Below are 26,371 nucleotides of genomic sequence, written 5' to 3' on the forward strand. Positions count from 1 at the left end.
GATGCTATTAAGGTTTACAATGAAAATTAACTTGTAAATATCATTTTCTTATGAGACAAGGAATTGGAATTCAGTGTAACCATAGTTGTTTGTGGTGTCTCTTTTCACTTTCACACGAGAAAATTCGGATCGGCTGAAAAGTAGGTCATTGTCTGAACAGGTTAATGAGACTCATGCTTCGGTTTGGGATGTATATAATGGTGAAAATAAAAATGGTATTTTCACTGAATAGAACACACTTCATCTTCACGAGAGTTTCAATTGTCATTTAATAAACTTTCAGGATAAGGGGGTGTGTGTGTACATTTACAAGGGACTTATTCCTGATGTGGTAGATTTAGAATTATACACAATGACAGCTGCTGTTGAAGACCTTTCCACCAATACATCACAGCATATTTCACCAGAGGGACTGGAAGAACCGGCAACCACCTAGAGTTGACAGCACTCTATAGGACGTCATTTCATTTTGTATGGCGTCAGGTGTGTTGCCCGTCAGTGTTAGTTGTCGTGCACTTCTGAGATCCCCTGTGGCGCAACTCTCTGTAGGCATTACCTGTTGCGCCCTTAGGGTAACATAACAAGAGGTTATTACATGACAGTTTTTTCATATACCAGATCAAGGGACGTAACTCATAAAGGAAAACGTGATATGAGCCTAGTCCATTTTAGAGTTACGTCCCTTGATGTGATGTATGCTGTATGACAGTTTCCTTTTTATTAATGGACTGGCGAAAGAAAAACTCATATGTAATAACCTCTAAGTATTGCCACTTCTGGGACTTATACACACAGACACATACGCCCGCAATCACTCACACACGCTCGCACGAGCACATACATACTGACCCCATATAATACCTGTCATATATGTATGTATGACGGACGGACTGCATTTATGTCAGTGCATATGCTGTGGAGATGTGTGTTGTCTGTCATGGCTCCTTTGTGTACACTTGATGTTGCACTTGGTGTCCGGTTGCGCCCGGTTGCATCCACTTCCTGGTTTATATCACCACTTAAGAACATTGTGTACATTCAGCTTCATGTGTTCATTATTTATGATAGAGTTACTTAAAGATTCAGGGTTTATGCTTCTGTGTAAACATGTATTTATAGATCTATATGCATGGACACATTTTGATAATCTCTGTATTAAATGTATAATAAACAACTTCAAAATGTCTCGTCTTCGATTTTGAAGACCTTGAGCAATATCTTTCGGACTTTGTTAACTGTGCATGCAGTCTCTGGAGATAAATTAACCCTACCAACTACAGTGAAACCTGTCTAAAGCGGCACCCCACGGGGCCAACATAAAATGCCGGTTTAGACAGGGTGCCGGATAAGACAGTGACGATCGTTGTCAACCAATTAATGGCTGTTGGGTCTGCCAGTGAATCCGTTCCCTAATATATTTTCATGAAGATATTCACAATCATGTCATATCTGTCATTTCTCTGTGAATACATCTCGATAGATTGCCTTATCTCCTTAAACCAGTACAAAGATAATCAGGAAGAAGTGATTGCGCGGTGGCGACAACATGACGCCACAACACGACTTAAAGTCCCGCCTTTCTAGTTTGATTGATGGGAACTCACCTGAGGACGTTTTCAATTGCGACGAAACGGGTCTTGTGTTTCGCGCGTTACGTGACAAGACACTGGCTACTAAGATTGAGAACGATCGTCACTGTCTAATCCGGCACCCTGTCTAAACCGGCATTTTATGTTGGCCCCGTGGGGTGCCGCTTTAGACAGGTTTCAATGTAGTTGGTAGGGTTAATTTATTTCCAGAGACTGCATGCACAGGGGCAGGGTGACATATCAAGTGATCATGATATAAGAAGCTTTCAGCAAGACTGCACAACATTAAATAGTTGAGCTAAACAGAAAATTGTATTCTTGCATTATTAAAGCTGCGCCACTTTAGAAATAAATTCTTTTGACAACCAACATTCAACAACAATGGGGATTTTATGAGCTAAGGGAAAAAAGTGGTATGCCTAGTAGTTGAACATTATAAATGCTCATTCTATACTTGAGATGAATTTCTTAGTAGAGCCAGGATCTGCTGATAATTTGTTTAAATCCAAGACTCGACCTGCTTGTGAGCCTTGGTTCCACAGCACCATGTCCCAGTGGGTATCCCTGAAGAGTTCTGACATTGGTCTTTCTTCCCACATTTAGGTGACCCTAGGTGATGTAACTGGAATACTATTCAAAGCAGTGTTAAGATAAAATCTCCTTTTCCAAACTGGCCATGAAATGTTTTCTGCTAAAATAATGTTTTCTTATGTGTTGGTGCATGTGAGAGAGAAGATGTCAAACTTAACACGTGGAAAAAAGTATTGCAACACCAAAGATTCTTAATCCCAATATTGCCATTTATATTCATATCACAACTGTAGGGGTAACCGAATAGTTAAAGCGTCCTCATCACGCTGAATACATGGGGACCGCCTCTGTGGTGTAGTGGTTAGAGCGTCCGCCCGGAGTGCGGAAGGTCGCGGGTTCGATCCTCGACCGCGTCATACCAAAAGACATTAAAATATGGTACTTGTTGGTCCCTGCCTGGCGCTCGGCATTAATGGGTACAACAAGGACTGGTCGGCTTGGAGTCAGTATAATGTGTCTGAGGGTATTCATGCTTCACTGTGGCATGGTCTCAGTGGGCTAGCACTATAAAACCAGCTTCAGTCTGGGCTAGTACAAGCAGCCGCACACATACACACGCATCATGTCGTCATATGAGTGAAATATTCTCCAGTGCGATGTTAAACCCAATTTCACCTCACCTGAAGACATGGGTAGAATGTGTGAAGCCCATTTCTGGTGTTTCCCACTGTGATATTGCTGGAGTATTGCTAAATGCATTGTAAAAAGATTCTCAATCACTCACGATAAAGTTTTGTTGTTTTTTACCCTTAGGGACCACCCTACTTTGATTTTAGATAATGCTGTGATCAAAGGCGAGAATCATGTGAGATCCGTGTACCAGTCATTAAGCAAATAGCAAGTTTCAGTAAACTGTTCGTACATAACTTGGAAAATTAATTGATTTAGTTATTTATAAACAACTTTGGGGCCTCCTCAATTGACCATTGCTCAAAGATGGCAAGTTACTGCTATGTTGAATGGTGGCATGTCTTTGAGGGCTTTTACAGTATGTGTGTGTTCCCATCCAGCCTCTATCAGTTGACTGGCCGGAAAATATCTGCAAACTGATGACACTAAGGAACATCAAGGTTCAGGTTGACAACAAATGACAACAACAGAAGCACCTTCTATTATTGGAGTCATGACCAACCTGCCACACATCAGACAGACTCTGTCTGGAGACAATGGCGATCAGTCACAACATTAACAGGTCCTCCATTTAGTTCACTATATCTCCTGATAAGCTACTTCACAGTATCTCACTAAAACATCTGAGAAGACCAGCACAGGTGCCACAAGGGTTATTTCATTTTCCAGCTTGAGCTTTAGGCTGTTTGGTGAAATCTTAAAATAAGAAAACCTACAAAATAAGAAATGGCCTAACCTAAAATGTAATAAAAACACAATCTATAGATCCAGGGATCTATTGTATGCAAGCCTCAGGCGCCTGTCCTAAACAAGCTATCATGGGCAAAAACAGCCTGTAGTTCCCACGCCACACCTCATGACTGACACACTGCATGAAAGTAACTGATGTTTTTAAACCAGAGTGAGTGAGTGAGTGAGTAAGGTTTTATGCCGCTTTTAGCAATATTCCAGCAATATCACAGCTGAGGAACCCAGAAGTGGGCTTCACACACCGTACCCATGTGGGAATAGAACCCAGACCTTTGGTGTGATGAGTGAACCTTTTAACCACTAGGCTACCCTACTGCCCCTTAAAAACCAGAGACTGTTGATACGCAGATAGCACACACGCATCCACAGCTGCCTACATTTATTTCCCTCGGCCTGACAACCACCATGAGGATTTCAACCTTTCTATAATAAGCAATATAAACAACACATGACCAATTTTTTTCAAATTTATTGAGTACAAAATTACAGAATTTTCATCTCCTGCAGGTTAAATACATAATCTAACTGATTTCTTGAGGTATGACAATATGTCTTGTAGTAATTTTGATGACTATATCTAAGTATGTACATGATTATAGTCTAGCGGTTACAGTCACATGCTGACACTGCAAACTGCATTCTAGTCAACACGTTACTTAACACAACACACAGGCAAATTAACTAGGTCCCAGTACATAGCAATGAGCGATGATCACTTGTGGGGCTAATAAATCCATTTTGCATAATTCCATAAAATGATCTTGGCACTATGGTATGAATTAATGAAAACATTAAAGACATGTTTTTTACAACACCCTCTGATCTTCATTGCAAAATGATTAAAAAATCAATTGCAGCATAGGTACCAGTGTGTAGCCATGCATGACTTGTGTTTGGTTATAGAAAATTATTTGATGCTGAGATTGCAATGGTATTAGACTTTGTCATATAATTGCAACTTGCTGCAGATGATTTCTAATGAAAGGATTGCAACAGCGTACAATACATTTTTCGTAATTAACATTGCTAATTTGCCTGTGTGATAAATTCATCTTCTCTCTGTTTACAAGCTGATTTAATACAACAGGCCATTAACTTATGTAGTTTGTACAGTGTATGGGATGTAAGTACAATGAGTTTGGCGACACAGTCAGAACTGACCCTGGGATAAGGACAGCGAGGACAGAAACCATGGGTTGACAGGGTAAACAGATCCTATTTGTTACAGTTAACGTTCACAAATCCTAAGCTGCAAAGCTGCTTCACAACGGATTCATTTTATAGAAAACCAACTGATAACAAAGTACCAAGTATTTTATAAAAAATAAACTGATACCATCTATCAAGTATTTAAAAAAACCAAAACTGATTATTTCAAACTCGCAAACAGATACTGTTGATTTAAAATATATTTTTTACCGAACCAATTCAAAAAATGACTGTTGAAATTTCAAAAATGAATCGGCTAGCACTTTCAAATCTGACAAATGAGTTAAGATGAACAAAATTAGAAACAAAAAAATTATACCGAGAATTTTTTTTTAAACAATTTCAAACTGAATTCCTTCCATTTTATCCCCATCAACCATGAAATGAGTATTTACAGATGAACAGTGAAGTGAAAGAAAAGGGTGAAAACAGTGAACTTATTCTACACAGAACAAGGAAGCAGCAGTGTTATGTGTCAAACATGCGACACATTTAACACAGTCACGACACATTGGTGGGTTCCCAGAGCTCTGGATCAGATGAAAGAGCACCAAAGCTTTTCGGGTACATGCTGATGATGAAAGACATTGAAAATGAAAACCTAACAATCGCAAATAACACACACAGGCAAACAATCAGCTGTAAAACATCCATTCACATTCACAATCTAAGACTGAAGTCAGGCACACATACTTCAACTGCCTCTCAACTCTGTTAGAGCAAGTCATTTCACATAAACTTGACCGAGAATTGGGTTTAGCACACCTTTGACCTGCATTTTGTCATTGTGTGACGGCTTGACGTGGTAGGAAAGCCATGAATGATGTCGGTGTTGATGGTTTTTAACATTAGTGAAACCCTGGGTTCGAGTTTTGACAGCCTAGAAACATAATCAGTTTCCTGCATGCCTAAACAAATGTCAAGCTGCCGTACCTCAGATCACACATGTCCCCTAATAAAATATCACTATAATATCATTGAAGACTGGAGACTAGGAAGAAATCATTGTCATAAATATAATGTTCATTTGATTGCTTTGGGATTTCAGTATGTAATTCCTCTGTATTATATTGTCGATAGTACAGTAGTTGTTGAGTAGTATCGGTGCCAGGTGACATGGGTATCACTTAAAGTACAGATGTCTGGAATCCAACCTTAATGTTTAACGTGACCAGTTTAATGCTTATACAACTAGGCTAACCTCCTCCTCATTATGAGAGTAAACAGTTATAACAAATTCAAATGAACCATAAAGCTTAGTTCATTATAACTGTATCTTGATAAATATTTGGACTAAAACACAAAGCAAGTGGCAAAGACTGAAAACATATTTCGTTATATTTGTCAGTTCATTATAAGGCTTATAAGCAGTTTATTGTGTGTTTTTAGAAGTGGCTGACCAGCACAAAATTAACACTGCGAAATAATATTGTTGCTTGGTTTCCTTTGTCAGAAGCAAAGCTTGAGGAAATCCTGAACTCCCCCTTTCATAAATTCAAACAATTTTACAAAAGCCCATATTTTAAATAAAAGAATTCGTAATATCTTTTGCATGTATAAGGCTAAGAACAAGTTCCTTAGGAAGGAATAAAATACACAATAATCTCAATCCATCCTCCACATTCAGCTTTGTTCTCTGCCACACAACCACCAACAGACTAGATCAGCACGTATAAATATAACAATGGCCATGGGAAAACATAGGAGTCAGGTAGAGAAGACAGAACCAAGCACAAGACGAACCCCTTTGGGAACTCCAGTATTGGACAGCAGTTGTGGGATATCCCTCGATCCTCTCTGATGCCACATCCTACCCAACACAGTGATAAGAGTTTTCTAATGTACTTACTGAAGCTTGGTGAGATGTAAGACTGTAAGGGGTGCTAGGATATCGTGGTTGTGTTCATGTAAGTATTTTGGATAACATGGTATGACTATTGAAGGCTTTAATTACATCTGTACAAAACATCACACAAATCAGAGCCAACAAAACATGACATAATCAGAATGACTAAATAGCCCACTAAAAAGTGTGTGCCTCCACTTGAATAATAAGTCCAAATTACATATCAAGTGGCGAAAGAAATTAAGTTCCTTTCATCATATATAAATAGCAAGATATGAATTAATGATTCAATAAACAATCTGTGAAGTTAATATATTTACGAACATGACTGGTCTTTAGAATTCAACCAGTTTAAGTAAACACATTTACAATAACCCAGAAAATGAATGATTCTTTCAACACCATTTCTACTCTTTACCCAGGTAAAAATGTTAATCTGAACTGAATTGATTGTTTGCTAAAGTTTTATCTAGAATCTTAGGCCATTTATTTAGCCTGAAATACATGGTATACACAAGGAATAAATTAACAACACTCAAGTGGTACAAGCATACAATAGTGAGTATTATATGTCGCATGTTAATACGATCACACTACTGGAGGCAAATGTCATCATGACAGGAAAGAACTGATCACATGACTGACAAGTGTATATCATGTTACGAGAAGTGGAAATAAAGTAGTTCAACGGAATGTCCTGCACTGGTAAAAGCTGTACTTAAGTAGAGGATAATATTTAAGTGAGTTGTGACAGTGTATGGAATAAGCCAAAAACCCAGCCAGACATCTGGGCTGGTAACTTCAAAACTTATGAGCCCAGAAGACATTTAACCGGTCCTTCTTAAATACTAAATAGACAGTGCTAGTGGACACGTTATCTGAATATTTTTTGTCACCCGTCCATCGGGCTGGTTAGCTGTAAAATTTGACCGTCCGGCAGAAATCTAGCCCGTCTCGGTCGGTCGGACGGGCCTTATTTCATACACTGGTTGTAAACATATTAAAGCTGATATATAGCGGTAGTCATCTGCTGTGAGTGTGGGTGTGCACGTGCGTGCGTGCGTGTGTGGTTGCGTGCATGCGAGAGAGAGGGAGAGAGTGTGTTTGTGTGTGTGTGCACATGAGAGAAAGAGAGTGTGTGTTTGAGTGAGGGAGGGAGAGTCTGAGAGAGAGAGAGAGAGAGAGAGAGAGAGAGAGAGAGAGAGAGAGAGAGAGAAAATATACAGTACAAAATAGTTACAGCCATCTTCAGCGCAAGTTTGACAAGACCCTCAAACTATGTGTGAGTGAGTATGATTTGATGTGTCATTTAGCTAAATATTCCAGCTATATATCAGCAGGACAACAAGAATGGATTCTACACTTGGAAGATCAAAGAAATTCTTACTTCATTCTTTCATACGGCAGCCATGTTTGTTCATTATTGCTAGTTCCAGCTGACAAGCACAAACCCCAGACCACCAGGTATAAACATAACAAACTCTAGCATCGTAAATATACACCACTGAGAGAATACATACAAGATGGTATCATATTTCATGAAATACTTCCAACATATGGAACCACAGATGATCTGGGAGATGAGTTGGGAGACAAATAATGATATATACAAGATGGTGAAGTGATGATTATTGCAAATAAATGGATGCTCAAAGATATAAATAGTAAGTTGTGTTATAAGTGAATTCATTGCACCATGTGTTTCACACAATGCTTAACATTTGAATAAAAGAAATGAATAATTATACAATAAAATAAACAATCATGGTGTCAAATGAGAATAAAATGTTTATGGAAAAATTGAATTATCTTTGCTTTTTTGCAACATTAATCTATTTTCTTTCAGATTTCAAATGCCCAAACCATAATGATTTTGTTCACAATCTAGACAAGTACATTTATAACAAATGGATTTCAGATTAAACTGAAACTAGATCTTGTGTTTGTCAATGGGAATACCATATGTATTCAAACAACAACTGAAATGTCACAATATCCTCCACTCCATAAGAGTTGTTCGTATATACAATTTACGGTAAAATATATGGCATATAATTCTTCGATAGAAGTAGACACATCTCCAACAAACAGGACTGTTTATGTAATAAGGATGAAAGAAGTCTGTAAAAAACGCATGTTGCAAGGTCATGACATTGTGTAAAGTAGCTAGGTCACCTCTCTATTAGAACACAATCAGATAAGACTGCACTGAATGAGCTTATTCATGCACGCTGCCAACCATCAACAGCTGCATGATTCGTATCTTTCAGACTGGGCACAAATACCTATTAGCTTTTTGTGTAATGCCGCACTCACCAATATTCCAGATATAGGGAGGCTAACTGTATGTAATTAAGTCTGGACCCAAACAATCACATGCTCTTATATTATGAGCAATGATTTATGTCATCAGGTATGATGATATGCAATTAGCCAAGTCTGTGAGTTTGAACTGAGTCAGTCCATATGACAAGGTTGCTGGTACTATTGTTACCTTGAACCCCCAGTGAGGAAGCTGTCAGTCAGAGTCTGGTTGTATGATTTGACGACAATGGATGATCAACATATCATTTTTGAAGTCAGTGAGTCACTGTTCCTATGTTATGAAAGATCCTATGTGTGTCAACAGTTCCACAGAACAAAAAGAACTTCTCTCTATTCCCGTGTGAAACTATATGTCTCCTTCCTCGGAGTATAGTGTCACATTTCTGACACAAACTGACAAAACATTTTCGACATTCACCATTCAGCTTGACTGAGCAAACTGCACATATAAATTTGCACTACCTGGGAGACGTAATCAATCTCAAGAACAGCTACCTAATTTGTCATCGGACACTGAAAACGTCTTATGATACTGGTTAACCCAAATAAAACCTATCAGCTGTAGTTCATTTCTACTAAGTCAATAAACATATAAATAGACTGCTTTAGGAACAAATCCCTTCCAGAAAATACATGTCAAAACCTGACCGTACTCCTAAACTTTAGATCAGGAAATTCCTGTGTCCGCATGAAGTCTTATTGTCTGCTGTGAGTTGTCATACAAATAGTATTTAATCATATGAAACTGACCCATTTTAAGCATCATTTCCAAAAGTCACTGTCAACTTGAAATATTTTCAACCTGATCCTGGTCATTCACATTAAATTTATTATTCTTGTAGGCCTGCTGCATTCTGTTTGTCAACCCTTTTGTAGTTAAGTCTATTATTACAGCCCTGTCGGCACAGACTACTATGTCACTCCTACTGTTGTCATGCATTAGCTGGTCGATCAAGCACCATTCAATTGTCAATTATTAACATCAATATAATTGTTGTTCATACCCAGGTGCAAAGTACAAGCTGTGCTGCAAAACTCCAACAGCTGCAGTAACCCAATCTAAGATTATCATCAATACATAACTCGCAAACTCATCCCTCACAAGAACATATTCAACATGGCAATATCAACATTATATTACAGATCATCCTGTTACCCTGGGTAGTTATCATAAAGAATTGAGACACAATACACTGGATAATCAAAGATAAATCAATGCAAAAGCAACATCTCCTGCACTTGCAGCTCGGTAAATAGTCCTTCATGTCCACCATGTTCCTCCATACGTCCATGGCCTCAACCTGACTGGTATAATTATGTTTCCACTCCCAGTTCCACATGCTGTATATACAGACAGATGTTCATACAGTCTGCTGTGCAACTCTCGCACCAATCATTCGGTGAAGAATCCTTCCTATCATCTGATTCTGATTTTTGTTCTTATTTTGTCAGACAAAGTCAGATATCTTCTTGCATACTGATGTCTCATCCAACATCAGGAATATATTTCAATTAAATCATTTTCGGAAGACTGAGGTGTTACAAGCACAATACTTCCAAACAGCTTCAGTGCACATCACACCATTTTAACATCATGTGTTCAGACATAATAATTTGATCAATATTTTCTCCTGAAATGGGGTAGATGCCAGGAATGAAATGTAAATCCAAACATCCCCATCTCCATGGTTACTAGTCTTGTCTTCCTGCGACGTGCTGGCACGTCCCGATGGGTAGACTACTTTCTGGATGAAATTGTCCCTGTAGCGTTCTTACGTCGGGCGGCCAACATATCGTAAAAGGGATTGTCGTTAATACTCATCCTGAAAAGAAACAAATGACATTTTAGGCAATATTCCAATCACTCGATAAACAAATTTTGCCAACTACAGATGGAACCAATTTACTGGATTCAAAGATTTTTTGATACATGCACGAACATTGAGTGACTGATTATCAGCAACCCTGAAGCCATTTATAGTGACATTAATAGTAACTCCATTCTGGGAGATTCCAGTCTAATATCTGTTCCTAGCCTCCACTCCAAACAGCTTGCTTACATTCAATATTGTGACTCACATTTCAAAAGTGCTGTTCTGAAAATTTGTTTGATGTTAAAAGGCACACTCAACAATATTCCAGCTATATGGTGGCAGTCTGTAAATAATCGAATCTGGACCAGACAATCCAGTGATGCAACATCATGAGCGTCCATGTACACAGTTGGGATAGATGCTCTGAATGCTGAGCTTACTCCTAATAATGCCATAGAAGCCTCAATGCTGATTTGAAAACTTCACCTACAGAGATGCCCGTGGAGAGTCTGCCAGGGCCCTGTTTCACAAAGCTATCGTAGCGCTACGACTGTCGTAACTCTATGTTAAAGTATGGGAGTTACGATAGTCGCAGCCCTACGATCGCTTTGTGGAACGGGGACCAGGTCTTAGCAGAGAGAGAAAGCAAATTATCTAACTTTCCTGAGAATGAATTGACATCATCATTGTTGTATCTGAAGTTGCCAGTATTTCACTTATTCCAACTAATCCAAGCTCTTTACAGCACAGCTTCCAAACGAACGCTTTCTTCTTGTTCAGATGAACGTGATTAAAGTTTCCCCAAAATTGCATCACAACTAACATTTACCATTATTTCCCAGAAAATTCACTGTCTATGCTTACAATGAAACTTGTGTCAGCAAGATCACTGTAAATAGCTGGACCTGACAAATCAACATCTGATATATCACCAGTAATCCACACGCTAAGGTCACAACACACCCCTAGTCAGCTGACAAGCTGAAATCATGTGATCCTTGTTATGAAGCTATCACTTCCAACAGGCACACAATACAACAGTCTCAATTATACCCAGTACATCTTATGTCAAGACGGGGCTGAGGGGTAGCCTAGTGTATACAGTGTTTGCTCATGACCTCAAAGGTCCCAGTTTGATTCCCTACATGGGTACAATGTGTGAAGCCCTTTCTGGTGTCCTGATATTGTAGGAATGTTGCTTAGAGTGATGCAGAAACCTTTCTCACTCTCTTGTCAAGAAATTTATCCAGTGAATCAGGAGTGAGGAAGTGAGTTGTGTTTACGCCACTTTTAGCAATATTCCAGCAATATAATAGGAGGGGACACCAGAAATGAGCTTCACAGATTGTTCCCATGGGGGAATCGAACCTGGGCCTTCGGCGTGACAAGCAAACACTTTAATGATTAGGCTACCAAACTGCTCCAGAGAATCAGGAAATAACATTTAGGAGTAATGGAGATAGTATGGTCACATTTGATATATACATGGTTCAGAGTTATCTACCCTGGATGATGCAGGATGGAACTATCACTGGGAGCTACTCTTCCCACACAATACAGGTATTACTGTCACTCACTTGATGCATCGGATCCACTCCTCCTTCTCCTCCGTGTTGCTGGCAGACATGCGGTACACTGTGTGACGACCTGGAATCAACATTGATACATTAATGTGACATCGTCTCCTTCACCGCACCAGGTATATGTGTGAATGGCAATCTGACAGACTGGCTTAAAATATCTTGCAAGTATAAGTATGTTTCAACAGACATTCAAAACATATTAAAGCATTATTCAGAAATATAATCAGCTTGCATCATGTTTGCATAATGTTTGCTTATTACCATGTAGCTAGAAACCAAAGCGTACAACATAGGTTTCGCTTGGCTTTGAGGTTACGTCAAGCAAAGGCAAGAAAGCAGTCACAGAGGTTTTGTTGTATCGATTCTGATGGCAATTACATGAAGAAAAACATGATCGCAACACTGCAACAATACACTTAGGACTGGCAAACGTTTTGAAAGATTGTCATTTTTATTGTCGCCAGTCCTTGGGACTGATAGTTTCAGAAGCTGGTGGAAATAATTATGGTAGGGGTATTAGCTAAAACTAATCATGAAGTATTCAACTATATATAATACATGTTTTAAATGATAATGCTCATCTAGTTGGTAAATGTATTTTGATGTTCTAACCATCCATATTATCACTAAAATCTACCAAAATAATACCAAAGACTGTTCGATTCAAAAGGTTCATAGTCTATTTTTAAGCTGACTGGAGGCAAACAGCACAATAAAAACATGGCAAAGCTCGTACCTTCCACCACTTTACCATCACCATCAACTTTACAAGCCTTGATGATATCGTTGCCCCCTGAGTAGAGCTCGAAGCAGTTGGGCTTGTTGGCTTTGTCCTGGGGCACCTCTCGTACCTGGATGTTCTCCAAAGGGATGATACCTTTTGGTTCCTTGTCCTGGTAAATCAATGTGTATCTCACTGATTACTCAAGTATAGACACCTTTTCTCAAAATTACTAAGCATTCCACTCTGGGTAAATCACATTGAGCTTAAGGGTTCTGAAAATCGTCTATCTGGATCTTATTACAATGTCTTTATTTTTGACAAAGGTTTGTTGTTGTTTAACTCCACACTCAGCAATACTTTGCTACATGGCAGTGGTCTGTAAATAATTGATTCTGAACAAGACAATCCAGTGATCAACACCATAAGGTTCGATCTATGACATGTGTCAACCAAGTCAGCGAGCTTGACTACCTGATCTTGTTAGTCGCCTGTTACGACAAGACCATGGGTTGCTGAAGACCAATTCTAATCTGTATCTTCACGGGTTCATTACACAAGTAGTCTCATGCACACTATTAGAGAAGTGGACCCAGTGGGTGCCCTACCGTAGTGTACTGGAAGTAGTACAAGCAGTTGTCATTCAGGATAAACCAACGCCTCTTCCAGTTCTTGTAGCGACCACCTGCAATAAAACAATAACAATCAGATGAAAAGAAATAAACACTTCACACACAAAAACATAAATTGAAAGCAAGAATAAGAAGTGTTAATCAGTTATCTCCCTTTGATATGAAATTGTCTCCCTTTGACAGTCTGGTTGATGCAATGCTGAAACATAATCGATAAGATCCCATATGAATGAAGGGAGTTCTATGACTAACTTCAAAATTTAGTATCAACATCTATTTAAATTTTACATAAGCAAGATCTATTTTATTCCAACTTCTGTACATTATTTGATTTAATGTCCTCCTGATTCAACCATCATGAGGATATTTGAAAAGGAAACATGATGAAAGAGGTTGATAAGTGCTTCATGCATATATTCTGGTCTCAATCAGGGTCAGTCACGTTGGCCGGGTTGAAGCAGAAACTCTGGGTTGGGTTGCAGAAGCCATGATTATAAAGGTCACTACAGGCAGCAGTCATGCTGATTTACTTCTCCTGAAGCGCTGACTTGTAGCTACTTCTGCTGTGGCAACATGCAACTAATCCGTATCTATATTCTCTAATCAATCCGAAACTGGCACAAACAGGGGAAGACAGCAAGCCTGTTATCCTCGATAATCTGCAGTGTATACGTTCCGATAAATCTCCACTTTACCCTGGATGCATCTACGGCTCGGCCAGATGATTTTATTACCCCCTTTGGCTGGCTTTTTATCCAATCATGGTTTCTACGCTGGGAAGTTGAGCGTACCAATCACAACTCACTTTCGCTTCTTTTATCTAACCGATTAAACTTGGCAACACAATTGTCGTGTAGGTACTTTGAAAGAGGTAGAAAGGGTTCTTGCATGTATTTGTTGAAGGTTTCAGACCTGTCAATTTGTCTGTATGATTTCCCCCAAAATCTGAGTTGTACTGTGAACAAACCTTCGCGGCTGCGACCACTATCTTTCTTGACACTGGCAAGCTCGGATGTAACGGCGGCTTAGCGGATTGGCTACTATGAGAATGCGGAGCCAGCAAAGGGAGGTAATAAATTATCGGGCTGAGCCATAGATGCATCCAGGGTACTAGTGGAGATTTATCGTAACGTATACCCTTGAGATTATCGAGGATAAAGCCTGTGGGATCCGTGACTCAGGCTATTGATGACCTCCAGCAGAAACAGCAGATGTGAATGTGGAAATGGGGTTCAATGTTGCATTCAGATATGCCAGAGGTACTTCATGGGAGACTTGTACACTAGCACTGGTCTGGCACTAAGTAACCATGGTGATGAGCATCACACTTTCAAAGTTCAATAATCCAGTAATCAGGCTGGGTAACCACTTCCCTCATGTTGCATGACAATGAGGTGTGGCACTAGCTACGACAAGGGTGGTGCCTCAATTAACGCTAACTGTTATTAGCAATTTACAAGGATTATGCTGAGCAGAAATACAACGGAAGCCTTTCTATTTTGTCACACAACACAATTCAACACCAGTACATAGGTGCTGTACCTTGCATTACCTCATAGTCTGACGTAGTGGAAGGTTCCCCTAAAACTGGACCACATTATAACAACAAAAAAACTGGCATGCAAGATGAAAAAAAAATTATTGGAAAATTATAACTTGACCATACTCAGTATAAATGACACAAAACAAAGATCAGCCAAAATCCCAATTAACTGTCATATAAGCATCCTGTTGCATGTAACATGTTTTGACATTAATGACAATGTCCTCAATGCAAGTATGTGAGTGAGTGAGTATGGTTCCATGCTGCTTTTAGCAACATTTCAGCAATATCAAAACGGTGTACACCAGAAATGGGCTTCACACATGGTACGTGACGAATTGAAATTAGATCTGTAACCACCAGGCTACCAATAGCAAGACTCCAATAGCAATTCACAGGGTTCTAGCCTAACATTAGTTTCTCCAAGACCAACTCAGGAAGGACCAGTGACATGTCCCTGTTGACTACCACTTTCCTATTGGTAGACATATCTCTGTACAGAATACTTTTGAGGACAAGAGTGAATGAGCGAGTGAGTATAATTTTATGCTGCTTCTAGCAATATTTCAGCAATATCACGACGGGTGATGCCAGAAATGGGCTTCCCTCATTTTAGTAATGTGGGGAATCAAACCCAGGTCTTCTGCATGACCAGAGAATGCTTTAATCAAAAGGCTATAGGCTACCCCACCGCCACTTGAGGACAAGAGAATAAAGGAAGTACTTTAGCATACTGTGTAAAGGACAGCAAGATCATACTATGATACTGTAAAGAGCTATACCATGAATGCCAGATATAAGTTGGTGTGTTCACATTTCAATACATGAAGTGCTTGTTGTGGCACTTGCAAATCCGGACAAGTGACACTGAAGAGAAACTGTCAAAAACATAATTTCTAAATAATATTTCAGTTATGAAGAATATTCTAATGGAATTCAAATCGTAACATAATGCTTGTTTTGTCAATGGGGTAAAAATATATTTCTCAAAATCAGAAAGAACGCATTTGACAGTAATGAAAAATAGGGTTAATGGTCCTTTGGTACTACCCAAAAGCAGACGGCCAATATTTCCACCAATAATCCAAAACTCCTTGCCTGAAAACTAATAATTATTTGTTCAGATGAAACTAAAACATTGACAGAATCAATGCATATAGATAACATAACATCAACACATGGGGCGAAGTATGGGATGTCTGTGATGGTAGCAAGACGGAAATTGATGGAGAGCGAGAAGGTACAGATGTGATGGAAGAAGTAGACAAGTTAATGGAAGATGAAGAAACTGATGACCACAGTAAGAACTGTAGCAGAAGACTAATGCATTGTCAATCAGGCTTTGTGAACGGACACTTACTCAGCTTAGCTGTACCTGTAGCCCCAACATAAAAAAACAGCAAATAAGAGGATGGTTCAAACATTGTCCAAAACAAACTCAAGAAGCGGATTCAAACATAGCCAAACTCAAGGTGACGGACATATGAGCGTTTTTGAACTTGTGTCATGTCAACATGGCAGAGGGCTGCTGTGGGTGAGATATGGGAGTTTGTGATGCATCTGCATTTTGTTTATCACACATGAATATTATATATGTTATAAACTTATTATATCCTATGGCATTCAGGGTAGTTTATGCATAGACAATACAAAGCAATATAGATATGGGGCTCTGGTTAGTGATGTGGTATATAGAAAAGCCTTGGAAATCTATGTGATTATGAAACAGTATTCAATATTTATGTCAAAGAGTTTACAATGGTTTCTAAATTCAAGTCATTCGAAGCCTCTGTGAGCCTTGAGGAATCAAAATGTACTACAGAGTGAGTGAGTTTGGTTTTACGCCGCTTTTAGCAATATTCCAGCAATATCACGGCGGGGGACACCAGAGATGGGCTTAACACATTGTACCCATGTGGGGAATCGAACCCGGGTCTTCGCGTGACGAGCGAACACCTTAACCACTAGGCTACCCCACCGCCCAAATGTACTACAGAACAGAAACAGAAAAGACAAAAATCTATAATATCAACCATTCCTCAAATGTAGGTCAGTGTGACGTTGTTTCAGGATTTACAACACAACAGATCCAATAACACACTGGATATTGACTCTGGTGAACTGACAGCTGGTACAAGTGTGTCTGTTGCAGACTTCCCTACCAGGGTGCAACAGTCAGTACAAACATAACCATATCTCTATACTGAGTAAGTGACAGACTAACGCTTAGTTGCTCAATATATATAATTTTGATCATAACAAATGAACCCATTTAAATTGAAAAGGTGACCCAGGGGACCAGAGATGAACCTGAGGAAATCTAGACTTGCTTCATATTGGGCTTTAGCATTGCAGGAAGGGCTAGGCTGTAGGGAAAATAATGTGGTTCAGGGACTTGAGGCAGACAAAGTGAGTGAGTATGGTTTTATGTCGCTTTTAGCAATATTCCAGCAATATCTCGGCGTGGGACGCCAGAAATAGGTTTCACACAGTGTACCCATACCAGGAATCGAACACAGGTCTTTGGTGTGACGAGCTGAACGCTTTATCCACTAGGCTACCCCGCCACTCTACATCTATACCGAAACAGAGGCTAAGCATTAACATACTGACATGGATTGAGGTGGCATTTGGCACTGCCAGAAAATCTACAGCATGATCATTCCAACCCTGACCTTTGCCACATCACCACCACAGTGCCATATTCAAAAGACGAAAGAGTTGGATATACTGTATGCTGAATTAGGTGAAGATTCTTCAAAACTCCAAAACGAACATGGTTCATATTTAACGCTGTACTCTCTTACATGTGGATATCACCTGGAGTTAACACTCAAGGAACTGGTTCTCTCAGCTGTGAAAGACATCAGCAGGTCACGGTGACCTAATATGCTACCACTCAGTAAGATACAAGAAGAAGAGGAATGCATCTAGCAAAGTCCATGTCCTTACAATATTTTCAAAATACAGGATATACACATACAGTCCTAATGATATTTAGTGACCTTAACCTTACTTGGAAGACAGCTAACTGGCTAGAGTCCCTGGTCTAATACCAACATATTCTGGTCACACTTCTCGGGGTAAGGCCTTTACAGAACCCAGTCCTTTGACAAAAAAGTTCAAATTTAAAACTTTGATGTGTCTACAGTGACGGCCAGAGATGTCCCAACACTTTTGATTACAAAATACAATAAACAACTTGCAACAGCTTCCCTGTTCTTTTGAGACACATATTTACTCCACTAGCTATGTTCTCTCTCACTCTTGTTTCCTTTCCTCACACCTGTCTCCATTGTAAATCTCTTTGTGAAGTGTTATCTGCAAAGGGTGTCAAAACATTTCCTGGTTTTTGTGATGTTGAGGGAAGATATGTGTCCTCCTCACAAAAGCGCAATTATTTCACATAGGAGGCTGGTTACAGTGTTAGTACAGAGTGTTACAGAAGGCTGTTACAGTGATGCAGTATTACAGTGTTACAGTATTACAGCACAGTGTTACAGTGTACAGTTAAAGTGCTGCAGTACTGGCAAAACCCATGCAGTTAGTTCAGAATGCGGCGCTGTCTGAGACATGAGAGAGATGTAGTACACTACTAAAGGGTGTAAAGGGTGTTGTCAGGGAAACGCTTCAAGGGCCATCCATCCAGGGGTCATGCCAGACTCTAATATAGCTCACACTATAATCCATACAATGGACACACTTCTCTGATGTTTGCAAGCATGTCATATATTTTAAGAATCAACATCAAGTACAGCAACAATTTTTATCAACTGAAATGACTTGAAATAAACCATAATTCATGGGGCAATAGCATAGGACTAAAACAATTGCCCGGTCAGAGTACCAACAGCATACTTGCACAAATAACACAAATGGGCTATATCAACTGGTCTTGTGTTTCAATAACAGATACTTAATAATTAAGGGTTCCAAGGTCTTTGGGTTCTATACTTTCTCTTTTTTTGGATCCCATAAATCCTCAGATTTTGATGACAAGGACATTTTATTGCACCCAAAGCCATTACAAGAAGTCCAAGATATTGTAGTATGGACCACACTGGGGCTCGGGGTATCATTTTGTGTTTTATCGAACAAAACAATATAAGTAAGCTACTAGAGCATGACCCTGACCTTGCTTCCATAGCCAGCCCTCCTTGACTGGGTTGAAGAACGTGTGCATCAAATCATTCCCATCATCCTCGGGAATCTTGAAGGGCTCCTTCTTGATGTTGTCGTACAAACTCTGTAACAATATTTGAAGTTAAAATGACAGGAATCTTCTGAACTTCAGCATACTACATATAATTTGTATGGGTTATCATGAAAATCAGGAAAGAACAGCCTCAGGAAACAGCTTGTTTATCTCAGACATAAATCAGCAAATTTGTCCTCCTTCAAATGACCTTGGAAAAATGTAAGGCATTTTGTCATGGCCTGAAGTATTCTTTCTTCAGTAATTGAAGTATATCCTTCAGGCTAGAATTCATCTCTACTTTTAATGTCTGCCTTCATTTTATCATTGTTCAGTGTTGAGCTTGGTATACATTCTCAAAGACAAACATAAAATCCTGAATCAGAGAGTGAATATAGTTTTACACCATGTTCAGCAACATTCTAGCATGTTCAGTATTATTCATGACACGGAAGACCAGATAATTGGTCAACAAAGATTTTAGCCACGTGGAGAGTAAAACCCCTGTCAGATTGACACTTGGTTGCCACACATCCAAAACACATAGTTCATACTGTTTTAAATTAAGGCAGCAAATTCCCTCTAATCCAGTGAGTGAATGAGTGGGTTTAGTTTTACGTCGCACTCAGCAATATTCCCGCTATATGGCGGTAAATAATCAAGTCTGGATCAGACAATCCAGTGATCAACAGCATGAGCATCGATCTGTGCAACTGAGAACCGATGACATGTGTCAACCAAGTCAGTGAGCCTGACCACCCGATCCCGTTAGCATGGGTTACTGAAGATCAATATTCTAACCCGGACCTTCACAGGTCCCCTAATCCAGACTGAGCTAAGCTGTCAAGAGGTATATAGTATGAGCAACAATGCCCCACAATCAGCCAGGCCACAAACCATACCCAACCAATACTGCAACCATAAGCAGGGGATATTGGTAGCCTATTCTGCCATGCACAGGGTATACATTTCATGAAGATTACCTATGCAAAGGGAGTCTTCTGGCAACGGAGAGCCAGGCCAGACATTTTACCCACCCAATACCCTTTAATATATCCTGTATAGACAATGGCATGACGATTACGTACGATAAGTAAGTCTTCTGGCAGGTCCCCGCCGTCGTTGATGCCACGATTCATCTGAATGAATCTCTCAGCTGTAGGTTTGTCCTTGACACTGGGGTTGTGTAAGCTGGTGTTCAGCATGATGATAGCGAAGGACAGCACATAGCACGTGTCTGAAATACAACGATTGGTCACAGGCTATGACATCAGGACAGTTTAGTGTGGCAATCATGAAGTGCATTGCCTTGAAAAACATAAGCCCAGTCTTCAGAACATACAAACAATGCTTTGTTGTTTATTTGTTTAACCCCACACTCAACAATATTCCACCTGTAAGGCAGTGGTCCGGAAACAATCAAGTTTAGACCACACAATCCAGTGATCAACAGCATGCGCACAGGTCTACACAGTTGGGTCATGATGACATGTCAACCAAGTCATCGAGCCTGACCATCCAATCCCATTGGTTGCCTCTCTTACAACAAGCATGGGTTGCTGAAGACCAATTCCAACCTTTGTTGCAGTAGATGCATATTAATACATTCACTGATCTAACATAGTTGTGTAATGAGTTGAAATGTTAATGAAAAAAACCCCATTTTTTCAGACGTTATCATTTATCTTAAATGGAATACTGATTACTAAGGAAAACATGTAAATGTACAAGTTCTGGGGAAAATGAACATACGTACCAGTGCTGGTGAAGACGCCTTGATTCATGTCGCAGTATCGCTCAGCAAAACACTCCATCATCCTGTCAATCTTCTGAGCCTCGCCGGGAAGGCGGAAACTCCAGAGGAACTGTCTGTACACAACAATACAGCAAATGAGTGAGTGTTTAGCAATACAATCAGTACAAACACATTATAGAGAGTTACTATTGTAGTCAAATTTTCATATCAGAATCGAACCCAAAATATTAATGCCAAAGCTGATACTGACATTCTGCAGCATCATGAAATCAGGTGTAGACCTTATAAAGTCTTGACATTAATACTGTTGGCTGTAAGACTGAAGATAAGATGTTGGATGTTTCAAGGTAGAAGATTAGATGTTGACTGCTAAAAATAGATTAAAATTGAGTGTTTCAAGACAGAAAGTTCGATATTGGCTGTAATTAGATGTTGGCTGTCTGAAAACAGTAGATTATATGTTGGTTGTTTTATAATAGTAGATTATATGTTGGTTGTCTTAAAATAGTAGATTAAATGTTGGTTGTTTTAAAATAGCAGATTATATGTTGGTTGTTTTAAAATAGTATATTAGATGTTGGGTGTTTCAAGACAGAAAAGTTCGATATTGGCTGTAATTAGATGCTGGTTGTTTCAAGACAGTAGACTACATGTTTGTTGTATCAAGACAGAACAGTCAGATGTTGGTTGTTTCAAGATATGTAATTATTTTTTGGCTTTAACATGACATTAGATAACCTGTTCCCAGTGTCTGGATATAACAAAAGCTGTCGAAAACTCACGGAATATATGTTGCCATGAACAAACACCAAAGGAAGAAAAGTCACACTGGCAAATACATATGTGATACTGTATTACAAATTTACCATTTATAAAAGTTTTTGATAAGTAATAACCTTCAGGTTTTCTATTTCCACACATTCACCTAAACTTACCATGGCATTGGTACAGGCCATATAAGAATTGATAAATGGAGCATATAGGTTAATCTAAATATGTTACAGGTGTTTACTTGATAGATATATTCTTCAAACATACATGCCATGTGCAAATGATCATTCTCTCTCTCCATCTGTGTGGAAGAATAAAAGTTGTACATCTTCTTCAACCCTGATAAAGATATCTCTTGATGAAGACACATAAAGAGAACAATCAACATCCTCAAGATAATGTCTCATTCACAGTGTTCTAACTTGTAGTTCGTACATGCTAGGGGAGGTAACTGCTGTCCAATCTGTTTGGAAGAAACTGATAAACTGTTGACTCTGCTCCAAGACAGACTCATAATTAACACATGCATCGGTAAATCACACACGTTTATCAACGTTTGGAATGATAACGTTTAAATGATTAGTTCCTGGCTACGCCTGAAATCTTTTCTGTTTTATAACTTAAAAAATACTCTCGTTTCTGTTTCCCCCCTCATCACTTGCTCATAAAACATTTAAGTGGTTACCCGGTCTTGTGTTGTATCTTAAGGAGATGCCATTTACGAGCTTTGTCTTCATAACATATCTTTATATCTCCTTGCTATGGATAATAAAACTAAAGAGCATCCACCACTTTCCTCCATTTTACATTATCTTTTTGTTTCCTTTACAGTAAGTCTCAATTTCTGGACCAGCGCCCTGATCCACGAGTGAGTGAGTGAGTGAGTGAGTGAGTGAGTGAGTGAGTGAGTGAGTGAGTGAGTGAGTGAGTGAGTGAGTGAGTGAGTGAGTAGGAGTGAGTGAGTGAGTGAGTGAGTGAGTGAGTGAGGAGGAGGAGTGAGTGAGTGAGTGAGTGAGTGAGTGAGTGAGTGAGTGATTGAGTGATTGAGTGAGTGAGTGAGTGAGTGAGTGAGTGAGTGAGTGAGTGAGTGAGTGAGTGAGTGAGGTCTTACGCTGCTTTTAGCAATATTCCAGCAATATCGTGGCGGGGGACACCGGAAATGGGCTTCACACATTGCACCCATGTGAGAACTCGAACCCAGGTCTTCGGCATGACGAGCGAACGCTTTAACCACTGGGCTACCCCACCGCCCCGAATGATAGAAAAACATGATTTCCAGTATGTTTGTATGTGTACAGTACAAGTATTGTAAAATCGTCTGACAGTTTCTCACCTGAGTGCCTGCACCAGAATCATGTCTGAGAATTCATGCAGGGTGACAAATGCCTTCAGCACCTCAACATTGAACTCATTTCTGAAACACAAAGATATACCATAAATAACTGCAGATAAAGGTTTCTAAAGGTTACACTTTCATCAAACGTCCTTTTCTGTTGATAAACACACGACTCTGTATCTCTCTCTGTGAACGAACAAGTGAAATCAACTTTGTCAGTGAAGATGTCAAATTTGCAGTTAATCACTAGACATGACTTAAATAAATTTGATTTTGCTTGGCATTGTATTGTATGCAGGGACTAAAATTACTGTGTGTATTTGTCTCGTAAACAGAACCATAAACAGCAATCAGATGTGCATACGTTTTCTCCCATCTACCAATGATTTAGTTAAAACATACCCCTATAATATAACGGAAGTACATTTTGATGTTGAGCCACATATTTCTGTCCACTTATCATGTTTATGGAAGACAACAGAAATAAGATGATATCTTTCATGCTTAGTGCCAAGCATCGTGGAGGAATACTGACAATATCTCCTTCATAGATACAGCAATAAAATTATGACAAGTCCCAAACAGACAACAAACACACTTGCTTATCACTGAATTTCTGGCTATTTTATCAGTAATCTTAGAACACCCAAGCTTATTTCTTAACGTAAGGCAAACTGTAGACTTACAGCTACACAAGCCTATAAGGTAAACATAAATAGTTAAATGAAAATTTCTGAAAAATAACAAACAGACTGGGGTCCTGTACTATCCGCTTATCTAGACTTGTCTCTTCGAAGGATGGAATTACTATACATCTATGGAATCAGTATTCAGTAGTGGTGGTCCGATTAATTGAAATAATCGAAGATTGGTCAGTGACTAAACGAGCAAGCAATCGAACAAGTTTTCTCATAATCGAACACAACCACTTTTGGAACACTTGTTTGCATTAACAATATTTTTCACAAGGCTGGTTTTGTCTGTGTCATTAAATTTACATTTCATAAGCACTACAAGCTCGTTCCAAGTCATGATTGAATTTATCTTAAAGAATCGAGGAAATCTGTGTTCCTAACATACTAATCATCCTATAAATATGCGAAATTTGTGAATGGATTTTGTGCAATTTGCAAAAACCCAAATTACTACATGTTTTTTCTTTATTTTTGTGTGTGTGGATTAACAAAGATAACAGGAACATTTGATAAATGACGCAAACCAATTATTTTCGATGATTGATCGGTTGTAATGAACCAATCATCAAACATGAGATTTTAACCAATTCCCAACACTAGTATTCAGTACAACATTGGAGCAAGGCTAGGCAAACTGTATCACCCCTGGTCTCCTTTCCATAATATGGAACACTGCAATCATGTATCCAGTACAACTCAGTATAAAGTGTAACCTAAAACATCCTGCGTGACATGTAGCCTCTCATATGTCTCTTCCACATCGGCAGTGTCAGGTGGTGCTATGCCCTCAGCGGCATCATTCCCTCTCAGTTACTTCAACCCTTACCTCGGTCAGTCACACTTGACACAGGCATACCTATATAAACAGTCTCTCATACAGACACTCAAACAAAAATAACTGAAAACTCCAAAGGAAATCTCCAAAACATTGGCTAGTTTTTATTTCTTTAGATTCAAGTGAAAATGAAGAAATTCTTGGGGATCCTTTCTGTTCTAGTTTAAAGATAATCTGAGCCCCAAAATTCTTAAACCAGGGATAGAAATACTTTTTTCTAAGTGTGCCTTAGGGCACCAGCCAAATATTTAAGAGGTGCCTTTCAGAAATCAAGTGTGCCCACATGGTTTTAGAATCAATGACTGTAGCAAGGATGATGATCTTTTGAAATATATTGTCAGAAAACAACAAATGTACCGGTAACCAGTTTTCGGTTATCACTGATATGTCTTCTGCTTAAGATGGCTTTCTTATGTTACATTTGTTCTGCTTTCCCATCACCTTTAATAGCTAAGAATCGTGTGAGAGGTTCACTTTTTTCAATATGTCTAACATACACAATTTACTCTTCACTAACCGAACTATCAGTACTCACAACACTCTCAATGGAAAAACAACCTGATTTCTTTACATCATCCATCATAATTCCAGTGATTTCCTGGGCGTAAAAGTCAATAAATGTTTTTGCTTGTTTGTCATTTGCTTAAGTGTTTTGTTTGGGGATTAAATGACTACAGGTGTGCTATGTCTCTAAAAATTAGGCGTGCCATAAGGGCACCAAGAACATTTTTTATCTGTGCCATTTCGATATTTACCGTGCCATGGAACGCTAATACATAGGGTATTTCGAACCCTGTTAAACTATTCCAATTTCAAACAAATAAGTGTCCAGCATGAATATTTTACCTTTGATAACTTTCCTCAAATGAAATAAATATTCTTTAGAAAAGAAAACACTTAAGTGAAGAGGCCAGTCCAATTTTCAAAGAAAACTTAAATCAAAAATAGAAAACACAAACCTCATTAGCTATTTTTGAATGGGCTGAAACAGGAAATGCAACATATTTCTAAGGCATCGGGTGCTAACTGTAAAAAGAAACTTAAAAAAAATATATGTTAATTTTGGAAGTAGGATTGAAATATGCATGCGATATGATGCAGGTGTGTGGAGATCCTTCTGAACTATGGCGCCAGAACACACATCCTCTCCCCAGCACCTTACCATTCACTCTCACGTATATTCCCTCAAAAACTTTTGAAATGCCCCCTTTCTGCAGATGACATAACACATAAGTAAAGCAAAGCTAGAATAAATATTTAGGGGAATGTTGACAGACATAGTCGATCTTGATGTCTTGACTGATAAACTTAAACTTCCAGCACACATTAGGCTGATAAATCGCTGAACCCTTCACACAATCTGGTATCATAATTCGTTTTATTTATCTAACATGAAATATATCCTTGGTTCTTATGATATTTCTTGACTGGGCTCCGAAAGTCATGTCAAAAATGCAAAGCCTGGGTCAAGCCGGGCCCAGCCCATCATATGATGTAAATATTTACCCTTACCATCCATAATGCATACTACAGGCATAACAGTGCATTCA

General features: G+C 39.0%; 1 protein-coding gene across 5 annotated transcripts in view; it reads right to left on the reverse strand.

Annotated features, from left to right (window-relative positions):
• Nucleotides 1-4,014: 4,014 nt before the first annotated feature.
• LOC124289381 (cytohesin-1-like) overlaps nucleotides 4,015-26,371 on the reverse strand; it is an 80,653-nt gene continuing 58,296 nt past the window's right edge. For 3 of the 5 annotated variants that reach the window (XM_046725998.1, XM_046726003.1, XM_046726001.1), the window contains 9 exons: nucleotides 23,289-23,369; nucleotides 21,185-21,297; nucleotides 20,517-20,665; nucleotides 19,368-19,479; nucleotides 16,594-16,608; nucleotides 13,667-13,743; nucleotides 13,074-13,230; nucleotides 12,332-12,401; nucleotides 4,015-10,763 (listed from right to left, as the gene is read on the reverse strand). In XM_046725998.1, coding sequence (XP_046581954.1) covers nucleotides 10,679-10,763; nucleotides 12,332-12,401; nucleotides 13,074-13,230; nucleotides 13,667-13,743; nucleotides 16,594-16,608; nucleotides 19,368-19,479; nucleotides 20,517-20,665; nucleotides 21,185-21,297; nucleotides 23,289-23,369 — 859 coding nt within the window. In that variant the 3' untranslated portion in view covers nucleotides 4,015-10,678. Of the gene's footprint in view, nucleotides 10,764-12,327; nucleotides 12,402-13,073; nucleotides 13,231-13,666; nucleotides 13,744-16,593; nucleotides 16,609-19,367; nucleotides 19,480-20,516; nucleotides 20,666-21,184; nucleotides 21,298-23,288; nucleotides 23,370-26,371 lie in introns of those variants that run through there. The other 2 variants (XM_046725999.1, XM_046726000.1) reach the window with 2 other exon arrangements.

This window comes from Haliotis rubra, unplaced genomic scaffold (assembly GCF_003918875.1).
Source record: "Haliotis rubra isolate DU_JTF1 unplaced genomic scaffold, ASM391887v1 Scf44, whole genome shotgun sequence".
Lineage (NCBI taxonomy): Eukaryota > Metazoa > Mollusca > Gastropoda > Lepetellida > Haliotidae > Haliotis > Haliotis rubra.